A 12,617-nucleotide genomic window follows, 5' to 3' on the forward strand; every position below is an offset into this window, starting at 1 on the left:
GGAAAGGCTTTTGGGAATAAAAAAGCGTCGCTGACGCCAGGCTGAGACGCCACCGAAGCACGGCGTGAGCGGCGCTCGCTCTGCAGCATCGATTGAAGGCGTGGAGAGAAGCTCTCCGAAATACAGCTGTAAAGGTACAAACCCCACTGTTGCAGGTTGACTAAAGAGAGGTTTCAAAGTCTCCCCCCTAACTGCGTACAAGTGTGTCAAAATAGGACCTAACATTTTAAGTTGGTGCTTTATTTAAAGTACTAATATTAGAAGTTTAGAGCAGGAAGCCTGCACTGTTGTGGAAAGCTGCATTCTAATTGCTGCTAACCTTAAAAATTCAATTAATTTAAAAATGAAGCTTCTTTAATCTTTTTGAAGGTCTAATTGTAGCTGTCTTTGTGTTTCAGGCATAGTACTACCCATTTTGTTGGAAGCAAGAGTCTGGTCAATATGAGCTGGGCTGTGGAGGAATGGAAAGAAGGCCTCTCCCCCAGAGTCCTTCAGAAGATCCATGAGCTGGAAAGTCAGGTTGATAAGCTTAAAAAGGAGCGTCAGCAAAGACAATACCAGTTAGAGACTTTGGAGGCAGCTTTGCAAAAACAGAAAAAAAAGGTAACCTAAAATGCTATTTTCCATGCCAAATGCAGTTATAAAGATTTATTATCTGGCTGTTGTTAGGGGATGGGTTAGTGTTTTGTTTCTTCCCACTGACTGACCGGAAAGGTAGCTTAAAATTATTAACTGTTATCTTCATTTTACCTCATACTCATCATATTCTCACCTTTGCTTAGTTCTCATTGATTGTTAATAGAATTCTTTCTTCCTGTCTGGCATGATTGTCCATCTCCACGTGTTTACGTCTACTTTGAGATTTTCCTACAGCTCTTTATGACTGGGAAAATAAATTCTTAATTGTTATGCCTATTAAAAACCTTGATAACGAGGGGGCCGGCTTTAGGTAGCAAAGCTGCACAGTTGGCATTGTCTTCCTGTTTCACCTTGACCACAGATACCTATAATCTTCTACTTGGTTTATGTAATTCCCTGGTTTTTCCCCTGTAGAGACTGGGGTTTTGGGATTTGGTGTTACTTTTCATTTTTAGGGCTATAATTTTACACCTCATCTGACTCTACCCTGTTAGCCCTCTGACCAGGAAACCTGAGACTTTGGCCAGCATCCTGCCATGCTTCAGACAACCACGACCCATATGGTTCAATTTTGTTTTGTAATATTTGACTGCAGCTCAGAGGTGATTTACAAAGGTTGCCTTTTATTTACTTCAGGTTACTACAGCTTTCTAGCCAATCTCTTAAGCATTTTAGTTTTCTTTGAGTTTCTTCCCCGTGAGTTTCCAGGTACTTGCTTCAACCATTCCAAGGAACTGCTGTGTTCTCCAAACAAAAAAGGAGCTTTAAAACTCTCAGAAGCAGCAGATAATACTCACTATTTCTCAGTCAAAAGAATAACATTGTGCCAAAGATGAGACCCGCCCTCTTGGCTCACTTTACAAAGACTGTACAATGATTATTAGTTTTTATGGGCTGATGGATTTTTTGATGAGTTTGTGTCTAGTCAATAAATACAAAATTTTAAAGTCACTGAGTTGAATTTTAGGAAATGTGTGATTTTTTTTTTTTAACACCTGAAAATAGTTAAACAATGTGTATATCTGAAGGTTTTTAGAGCTCTCAGAATTTTGAAATGTTAGGAAGAAAATAACGCTATATATACTTTGTGTTACTAAAATAATTGTAATTGCACAGAAGGATGGAGAGGACTTTATAATCTCAAAGATGTCTTTATAATCCAACTAGGTTGAAAATGAAAAAAATGAATCTGCAATACTAAAAAGAGAAAACCAGAGCTTGATGGAATTGTGTGATAGTCTTGAGAAAGCAAAGCAGAAAATTTCACATGATCTTCAAGTAAAAGAATCTCAGGTCAACATTCAGTCAGGTCAGCTGAATTCCAGCAAGAAAGACATTGAAAGGCTAGAACAAGAACTGAAAAGGTGAGGACTTTCTGTGTCTCTAAGCTATGTACAGTGGTTATTTTGACATGTTTTGATTGTTTAATATGTCTTTTATGGTCTTTTAGTTTCATATCATACTTCATTCAGATTTTGTGAATCTCAAAATATTTTTTATACATGCACACACATATACAAACTTCTACATAAACCTTTGTACCACTTGAAGCAGTTAGTACATGTAGTTCTGTGTTTAATTCAAGGGAATTCTGCAGTGTCATGTGAAAATAGCCATTCATTCTGTGATATTTTGTTTTTAAACAAAAAAAAAAAAACACAACAAAAAAACTAGCACAACTGAGACACTTGGTAAAAGTAACCTGCAAAGAACTTGGAGTTGTAAGGAAAGTACATGGACAATTCACTCTGTAAGGTGAAGTCTACCAATAAAATATGAGCACTGAAAGAGGGAGGCATGAACATCTACTGGAGTCCAAGAGGAAGCTACCAAAAGTAATGGGACTGTGACTGACTCGCAGAATCCAGTTGCTTTGGTAAAGTGGTGTCTTGTGTACTGTCTGTAGAGGTAGAATGGAATTTATACAACAAAAGACTCTTCTGTAGTGCGGACACATCTACCATCCCTCAGCTAAGGGTGCTACACAAGTGGAGCACTTGCCCACAGTGAAGGGAGCGCTTTCATCTGTTAAACTTGCTCTCACATTAGAGGCACTTTCCATTCTTGAATAAAAGGATTCTGAAACTGTGTGTGTCATAAGGCTGAGTGTTCTGCCTATGCAATAAACCATAGTCCTGGTATTAGTAATGCAGAATTATTGCCACAGAGAGAAGAAAGTCTGGTATACCAGGTTTCTTGATGGCTTGGGGTCTTTATATTTGATTTGGTGGGTTTCAGTTTTTCTGGTTTGTTTTGCATTTTTTTCGGGGCCTGAAGTTTATTTGCTTCCTTCAACTTTTGCGTGGTATGCCTCATACATGTCCTAACAGAAGCAAATAAAGAGGAAGCTGTGTTGGTCTTCCTGTTTAGGTTTCTTTTTTCCCTTTGCCCCTTTTTGGGAAAACTAAGAATAGTTGAAGTATTTGACTGCTGTGAGAAATAATACAACAAAATAATTTGTGGCGTGTGGAAACACCAACTTTGTGCAAGGAGTTGCTGAGGATCCATCCACAAAGAATCTAGAGAGATTGGGGTTGATAGAACCACACTAATGTTTTCTGTATCTCCTGCCAAATGCTGGGCAAAGAGATTGTGAGACAAAGATATGAGTTCCACTTATCTATTCCCAAAATTAAGTTCAGTTTGCTGAGTTCCCTCCCTTCTGTTATATTATTTTACATAGCTGTCCACTACAAAAGATCAGCAGTTACTGCATGTAGCTTGTTATTGTCAATTGTTTGTGGGTTTTGTATTTGGCCGCGTTTTGTGTTATGCTGGTACCTCATAATTTGCCACTTCATACCAACTGACAATGCACTGGGAGAGGAGTTCTTGGTGCTGTGCTGTAAAAGAGGGGAAAATGGATAGGCAAGTTGTGGAGTCACTAATGCGGTGGGCTACAGCCTGGAACTATTGTCTTACCCACCTGTGCTGGATGAGGAGGACGACAGTTACTATGTAGCCTCCAAACTAGTTATATGGTTTCGTTGGGTGGGCTTGTAACTCTTCACGCTCACAAAAAGTCCCTCCAGTTCGTGGTCTGCTGTGGTGTTTTGGGTGGTGATGTAAATGGAACACATGAAAACTACGCTGTCGAGTGGAGTGTATTGCCTTCTGTTTTCATGAGGTATGCATCGTCTTCTCAAAGTGTGCAGTATCGGAACAGAGCATATAAGTTGTGTGTTTCCTACCATAAAGGTGTTTACTGAAGAGTAAGAGTTTTGTATTGTAAGTGTTTACAGTGCTTTGGCTGTGTTTAGCTGAACTACAGCTTCATACAGTGAGACCTTAAGCAGTTCCAACTGATTTTTGTCTACTTGGGGTTTGGTTTTGTTTCTTAGCTTTGACTTCCGTGTAATTGATCAAATATGTTGAAACTCTAAATGAAATATATTCTTCATGTTTCTGTGTTACACTACCTAAAAATTTTCAGTGGATACATTTTGACTTGATCTTTAAACTAAGTTCTTAGAATTGTATAATGTATTAATGTATTTTAAGCTCTTTAAAAAAGGCATTTGACCTTTTAGTTTCCATTATTAATTTATGCTTCTGCTTCTTTCCTAAACAGATACAAATGTGAGCTAGAGAGGAGTCAGCAAACATCGATTGCAGGAGATGTATCACTCAGTGACACTGCACAGCAAAGTTTTACTGCTCCTTTAACACCAGTTCAAAGTAATAATGGTAAACGATTCCTTTCTTTGTCTAGCACAAATAGTTAACTGTCAGTTTTCTTGGAAGGTGGAGTATTTTGAACATTACACTTGTACTGAGTTGCCTAAGCCCTATTATACAGGTTATTATGAGAGTCTAATTTGTAGCACCACAGGTTTCAGTTTTAAAAATTAATTAGTGCACATTGAACACTTCACAAATATTACATCTTTTCAGTGCTACATTGATGGATGTGGAATAGTAATAGGACTATCCATCAACAACTGCAACAGTCTTTTGAATGCCTCTTCCTAGTGTCAGCTCTTCCCTTCAGGTAGCGGGGAGCAAATGTCTTTCTTCATGTACTACGAGTACTTCAACTAAAATGCAGTCAACAGTCACATGTCTTATTCTCTTGGAAATTTAGATTTTCTTTAGGCTATTCTTGTGAATGATAATCTGCACAATTTATGCACTATCCATTTCAAAGCATCACTTCTGTCTTCAAATTAGTGATATCAAATAGATTTAAAATACTTGAATGAACTGGAAAAGCAAAAGGAAGTTTCCTTAACTGGAGAACTGTTCTGTAGCCAGACACCCTTATGCTTTCTATGCTGAGAAACTTTGAGGTGCTCAATATTGCACATGCTGCTTACCTCTTTCTGTGCTGTGAACAAATGTTCTGTGAGTTTGGCATCTCAGTCTTACTCCATTGGGGAACCTCATTTACTCTCTTATACTCTTGTTGTTTTTACTTTCTTTACATATACCTGAAAAGGAGTGCAGTTAGTTGCAATGTAAAGTATTCCACTAAGCATGCCACTTCTGAAATGGGGATTAGATTAAAATTATTTAAATAACTTTATTTAAAATTATATTCCTGGGGAGATTTTTTTCCTCTGAAAGCTGAAGTCTTAAATTCATTAAGATCATTGAATCCTAGAATATTTCAAGTTGGAAGGAACCTGTAAGGGTAAAAAAACCCTGTCTGGATAGGTTAAAAAACTGACTGGCTGGCCAGGCCCAGAGAGTGGAGGTGAATGGACTTAAATCCATCTGGTGGCTGGTCACTAGTGTTGTTCCCCAGTGTTCAGTATTGGGGTGAGTTCTGTTTAATACCTTTATCAAGACCTGGATGAGGGGATGAAATTCAGCCTCAGCAAGTTTACATATGACACTGAGTTGAACAGGAGTGCTGATCTGCTGGAAGGTAGGAAGGCCCTGCAGAGAGATCTGAACAGGCCTGGATTGATGGGCTGAGGCCAGTTGGATGAAGTTCAACAAGGCCAAGTGCTGGGTCCTAAACTTGGGTCACACCAACCCCAGACAGCACTACAGGCTGGGGAAGAGTGTCTGGAAAGCTGCCTGGCAGCAAAGGACCTGGGAGTGCTGGTTAACAGCTGAATGTGAGCCGGCAGTGTGCCCAGGTGGCCAAGAAGACCAAAGGCTTCCTGGCCTGTGTCAGCAACAGCGTGGCCAGCAGGACTAGGGAAGGGATTGTCCCCCGGTACACCCCCGCTGATGAGGCCACACCTCGAATCCTGTGTTCAGTTTTGGGCCTCTCACTTCAAGACATTGAGGTGTTGGAGCATGTCCAGAGAAAGGCAATGGAGCTGGGGAAGGGTCTGGAGCACAGTTCTGATGAGGAACAGCTGAGGGACCTGGAGATGTTTAACCTGGAGAAAAGAAGGCTCAGGGGCAACCTTATAGCTCTCTTTAGGATCAATCCTAAATAAATTCTTTGTGCAATTCCACTTATATTTGGAAAATCAAAGAAATCAATTCAGAATCTCAAGGAAAAGATCCTCGAAATTTTTTTGTAATTTCTTAGCAATATTAATACTTTTGATCTGCTGATAGGAAAACTTTAGAAGAAAAGAAGAAATGTATATGTACATGTATATATATATATTTTTTTTTTTTTTAATGTCTTTATTTTTTAGAAAGAGACTAAAAAAATAAAATTCTGACCTTGGATCCCTTCTTTTATCAGTTGTATTTTCATTCTAATAGTAACTTTCAGATATCTCACCAGTGTAGTCGGAGGTCCTAAATTACTGAACATTATGTATATGCAGTGTTTCTTCCTCATCATTTGACGCTTCTGATAGCTGTTCATTTTTATCATTCCTGTGATAGCAATAGGCTAGAAAAGATTACCTATGTACTAAGGCAAATTATGAGAAGTATTCATCATGTCTTGGTAGGTGGTAAGTTTGAAGAGCTAGAAGAAAAATACAAGAAAAAAGTACAAGAAAATAAAGAGCTAGAATTACAGCTGAGAACCATCCAGCTTAAGGTAAGTTCCTCTTAGGAATGGTATACTAAGAAAGTAACTACCAAGTGAACTTGGAAAATGAAGTGGATAACTAGTGAAATATATTCTACATGGCCTGAAGTATAATTAAAAAAAAAAGGAAAAAGAGAGAGAATTAATCTGTGTGTACTGTTATTTGGAAGTAATCTTGGAGAATTCGGAAAAGCCAGCATCTTTGAATAGTAAAGAAGGACATTAAAAGTGAGAACTCATCCTTCAAAAACTAGAAGTCTCGTTCAAGCAAGGACAGGAGAAAACAGGGTCATTTATGTGAAGTTAAATACAATAGCATAATAAAATAGCCTTGAAAACTTGTAAGAAATAATTCATACCTAGAAAGTAGAAACCCGTAAATCATTCAAACATATAGGTAGGAGGAACTGAATTAGCTAATCTCTGAGAACAAGATAAGACGTGAAAGCCCACAACAAGAAAGGCATTGCAGAAAATGGGAAATAATTTTTTTATTTGGTATTTACTACGTAAAGGTTTAAAAACTTTTCTGTATCAGAGCCTTTCTTCACTGGGGTTAAATCTGTGGAACAACTTCAAATTGAAAAGTCAGAAGTAGTCTTAAATTAGATTGATAAAATGAATAGTAATATTCTCTGTATCTGGTGATTTTTTTAATTTACTCATTAATTGATAGGGCACTGCAGTGTGGGACTACTGAATCGCCGTGATTTGCAACTTACCTCATTCTTCTCTTGACACTGGAAGGGGCCAAGGATGATGGCATTGAAAAAACCCAACAAAACCCATTTACAGTTCTGATTCCTGGAAATGTAGTTTAGTCCGGCCAACGTTTTGTCCAGGACAAATTGTTAGAAATGTGAACCAATATTGGTTTATTGGTGCTTGTGTAGTTGTGGTGTATGGAGAAAAGATCAACTGTTTACTGGTAAAGGGAAATCATACCTCATATATTTTTAGGGCTTTTGAGGTTTTTTAAGAATAAATCAGAGAATGTGTGAGTTAAGCGTGATTCAGTATTATGTCGTTGGATATCCACAAAACACTGATAAAGGGAAAAATTTTGATAAGTGGAGACCTTGCAAACTTAAAGATTGAGCTCAGTGGCAATGAATTTTTCAAGCTGGAGAACAATCAACAGAGGAGCCTGAAAACGCTTGGTAAAGAGAACAGTGCTACTCAGCATATTCGTTAGTGTTCTGAGAAAGAGTAGAATAATATGGTTAAAGACCACACAATATTTTGCAACACTAAATAATTGCAATAATTAAGATGGCAAGTAAAATTTGGTTTAAGAAAAAAAAGTGAAGTAATGCATCTGGAAAACATAGTTTGAAAAATACTTGATACATTCAGATTCCAAATCTAATTACATGATTCCAGGAAGCATTTCAGTAGTCATTGTGGCCAATTCTCTGAATACTTCAATATTGTGTTCTTCAATGATGAGAAAGAATTTTTTAGGAAAAGCATTAAGAACTAATGAGAAAAAATTCTTTGTCCATATATAACCAAATGGCTCTCACATCTTGAATATTCCTTGACAATTTGTCCCTCTCGTCTCCAAACACATTGAACAAATGGCTGGTACAAAGAGGAGTGAGAATCAAGAGAGGAAACAGGGAATGGTAATTTTCCTACTTTTCATAAGGCGTAAAGTACCTGCTCTGCATGCTCAGAACAAATCCCATTTTATAACACTGTACTGTGTTACACGGCAGAACTCTGTCACAGAGTGTTGCAAAAAGGCCAAAATACAAATAAGTCCGAAAAGGAAAGTACACGTGAAGTATTTTAGTAAAAATGAGCATCATTTTCCCCTTAATTTCCTGGATTCAAACTTTTGTCTCAGAAACTCTGTAAATTTAAATGGCATATAAGGGAAATGATTACTGCATTCATGGTTAGGCCTTTATGCTCTTTATCTGCTAACAAGTTACTTTACAGGATTGGACACAGCATTCTGGACAATATAATATAGATTTCTGGTCTTAGCCCAGTTATTCCTAGATAACACCATATTCTCTCATTGCACTGAGAAGTCACATTGGGTATTACATGGTTTAGGGATTTAGTTTAAGAAAAAAGTAATTCAAAGGAGAAACATTTGAAAATTCAGTAAAAATTCAATAGGGTCTTTACTGTTTGAGGTTTTGTTGGTTTGGTGAGTTGTTTGTATGGTTGGGTTTTTTTTTTACACTTAAGAAGGAGGAAAAAAACCCTACTATTTTGACTCTGTTTAATTTTCTATGGGAGAAGGTTGCAAGCTGGTACCTGGTGTATTTTACTATTGCAATTTTGGGGTACTCTGTGTTTATAAGTTTAAATAAATAAATCTGTTTTGAATTTACCTGTGTTTGCCCAAAAGAAATAAATGTGGGTAAGATATCAGATATGTTAGTTTAGACTTCTGGTTTTTTGCATCTCACTCATGTCAGCACTTGCCTGCAAAAACATAGGCTTCAATTTTGAAAAATTTAGGATGTGAATAATGGGATATCTCTTGAAAAAGACAAAAATCTATGGACTTCACTTATAAAGATACACAGATAAAACTACTTTTTTGGAGATCCTGGTTTGTGCTTATAAGTATCAGCTATCCTTGGATACTTGGGCTAAAGTTATTTATAATAGCCAAAAAAATAATTACATGAATCAATTGGCACTGGTGGATGATGTGACAGTGCAACAATACTAAATGATGATGACCTATTAGGTACTTGATAATAAATTAGTTATTTAGTTATATGTTAGATATAGAAATATGTGTAAAGGTGTATCCTTTTCTTTTTGGACACAGAAAATAAATCAACCTCATTCTCAAAGCTCTCTGAGTCACAGAGAGATTGCTCGGCATCAGGCTTCCTCATCTGTGTTTTCATGGCAACAAGAAAAGACACCATGTAGAAATCAAGAAACACCTGCAAGGGGAAGTTCTGCAGCATCCTCTTTTCTAGGGGAAAAAGAAACAAATTCTAGGATAATATCAGAGAAGAATGAGTTTGACAACAGCCTTTCTGAGAATTGCAATTCTTCGCTCGTGATTCAGCTAAGAGCACAGAACCAAGGTATCTGATTTATTTTTTTCAGACCCAGTGGCAATCTTACATATGGTTTCATGAAAGCTGGTGTGTGGATAGCAGCAAGGTATTGAAATGAGTGCTTTAGTAAGGAAAAGAGAAAGATACTTGCTGTTGGCTTTGGCAGCTGGCCCTGTTGGCTGCTCGTGTGTTTATTGTCAATGATCAGCCACTACTTAGAGATTATCTACAAGCTGTGGTATCTTCTATGTAAAGGGTGTGAGAAGGGAGCAGTTTGTATTTCTGGGGTGAGTAGGGGACACCATCTAAAAGGATAAATGTCCTTCTCCATTAATCCCATTGCTCATGGAAAATTCTCTTAAACAGAGTTAGAACACCTTTCAGAATATCATTACATTTTGCTCTTAAGTTCTATCATACTACTTCCTTAACTTTGCAACTATTGAGATTTATGGCTAAGCAATAATTGTATTAAAAATTCAGTGTTTGAACATGCTTAGTGCGTAACTGAGTTGATTCGTAAGGAATGCTACTGGAAGCACAAAATGAAGTATGATGCAAAAAGTACAATGGAAAAGCAAGATATGGTCTTGTATTGCACATATAGACATGGAGGAATTCTCATTTCTGATATCTGATAGTTGTAAGAGAGCAAGTAGTTGTTTTCTCATGGATTCGGTGAACATTTGCTTAAGCCTACTATTTGGACTCTTTGGACAGCTTTTACACTAACTGTTCCTGTACTCTCCAAACTGTTCATTCAAATACACATGCAACAATTTAGGTGACATTTTCAACTTGGAAGCTATATAAATTCAGAAACAGGAAGACAGAAATTTTTGTAACAAAACAAAATTAATTACCAGATAATAATAATTCTGTATAATACTTCATGTAGCTGACTTATGTTTTCTACTGTAAATTATGTTATGGTTTTTGGAAGATAAGATAAACTCTTGCTGATGTATATTGTGACAAGATTACTTGGTTTTGCTTTGAGACATGACAAAGATTAAAATATGAAATAGTGCATTTACAGATGCCCAATATTTGAAAAGTCTCTTGGAAGCAAAGACTCACAGTTACCCCAGACAAATGTTTGTAGTGGATATCTTTTCTTTTAAAAATAAAAAAATAATGTAACAGGTATGCCAAATGACATGTTTCTGCATGTTTAAAACCAGCAACAAAACCAAACAAAAACACACCAGCAGAGGAGCAAATTGTCTTTGCCTTTGTATTATTTCCTGAGCTCACATGTTGCTGTGTTCTCACAAAGTGGGAATTATTGATTTAGAATCAACTGTCTTTAAATCTTGATAGTTTTAGTCATTGGTGTAGTAGTCGAAGACAGTTGAAACTTTTGTTTTAACTTGCTGAAATTTTATAGGGTGTCTGCCTGTGTCAGGAACTTAGGTACTTATCAAATATACTAAATATTTTAGAAGGTGTAAAATACTTAAAAATTTGAGTACCTGGAAGACTTACCTTCCAAAGCAGAAATTGTCTTTAATTTTTACTGTTTTTAAATTCAGAGCTCAATTCCACTATTAAAGACCTCGAACAACAACTGCAAGCTAAAGAAAAAGTGAACAGGTCCCATATGAATAAACTTCAAGAGACTGAGCTGGAGCTGGACAGAATAAAGTTGGAATTGACAGAGAAGGATAAAGCTCTGAACAAAACCAGAGATAAACTGACTCAAACGAGAACGCAACTGGATCAAGCTACCACACAGGTAAAATGCTGCATCACACACCTGACTGTCCTTACAATTCATGGCCAGTATTCATGTGTGTTAGTTTTCAGCCATTTTAGTAAGAACGAAGGTTCTCAAGACTTAAGTTTCTTGAGCATTTGCTGAGGATTGAGTTTTGAGAAGCATATGCTAGTTTGATTATGTGTTACCTGTAAAAACAATAATACTTGTAAGCAGTTGCCCATTTTCTGGAAGGTTCTCATATGACCTGAAGAAACATTTTTCATACCTGGGTAAGACTGACTTGAATTCTGAAAATATTTTCTGATCAAGTTACTTAGAGCAACAATGACATCTGGTGGCAAGTTCTGGACTGAAAGAGACTGTTGTGTGACTTCGGTGAAAATCAGGATCTGTTGCTTATACTACAGGATGTTGTGGGGGCAAAGTCTTTGTATTGTAAATTGCTTGTGTTAAATGAAATCTAGGTAAAAATGCAATGCAAGATTGAGAATAGATGCAGTTTCTAAATGGAGTTTCACAACCTAATTCTAAGGAGTTTGGATTAATAGTGAAAAACCAATCATGACTAGGCTTCCAATAGGATAGTACAATTTGCTAAGTCAAAAATTTACAGAGCATATATAAATAAAAAGATATCTGGGTAGATATCTGTGCATAAAAATCTGAAATGGTTCAGGTTTTTGCTCATAATCATGCAAAGAAGAGAAGAATGCCAGTGCTTAAAATAATTTAATTCAAACTGCAGAAGGTAACAAGTAAGAAGTTTTCTCTTTTGTTTGATTAATCAAGTTACATTACCTACCTAAAGTGCTTTTTCACAACACTTGACAAATTTGAAATTAGTGCACGGATGTCAAAATTCCCGAATCTCTGTATTTCTATCTATCTTTTTAGGGTTTTTTTCCCACTAACTTGATTCATCTACAGGGTAGGGAAAAAGATGATTCTGTGTGTGTCTTCTCTGGGTATAATAATTGTTATCCATGTTTGCCAGCAAGTTTCTTCATGCTACCTAAGTATATTGGCAAGCTACTGTTTCCCACAACTCCTATATTGGTCCTTAAAAAATAAACCTTTGCGTGTTTGCATGTAAACCTTGATCACTCTGCCTTTTCAGAGAGACAGCAACGTTTGGCTCTTGTTAGCTCTGTTAGGAACTGGTTTAGGGGAAGTCTTAGCTGGGAGTAAGCTAAAATCATACTCTTGACATAGTCCATTGACTTCATAAAGGCATTGTCATCACGGTGAGTTTGTGAGAAGACAG

General features: G+C 36.9%; 1 protein-coding gene across 1 annotated transcript in view; it reads left to right on the plus strand.

The window, feature by feature from the left end:
- Window positions 1-12,617, plus strand: part of CENPF (centromere protein F) — a 38,621-nt gene continuing 26,004 nt past the window's right edge. Inside the window, exons 1-7 of the mRNA XM_050314666.1 lie at window positions 1-134; window positions 399-603; window positions 1,807-2,003; window positions 4,211-4,326; window positions 6,507-6,598; window positions 9,390-9,657; window positions 11,166-11,368. Coding sequence (XP_050170623.1) covers window positions 442-603; window positions 1,807-2,003; window positions 4,211-4,326; window positions 6,507-6,598; window positions 9,390-9,657; window positions 11,166-11,368 — 1,038 coding nt within the window. The 5' untranslated portion in view covers window positions 1-134; window positions 399-441. The remainder of the gene's footprint in view (window positions 135-398; window positions 604-1,806; window positions 2,004-4,210; window positions 4,327-6,506; window positions 6,599-9,389; window positions 9,658-11,165; window positions 11,369-12,617) is intronic.

Source organism: Myiozetetes cayanensis, unplaced genomic scaffold (assembly GCF_022539395.1).
Source record: "Myiozetetes cayanensis isolate MyiCay16 unplaced genomic scaffold, myiCay2020 scf2-11, whole genome shotgun sequence".
Lineage (NCBI taxonomy): Eukaryota > Metazoa > Chordata > Aves > Passeriformes > Tyrannidae > Myiozetetes > Myiozetetes cayanensis.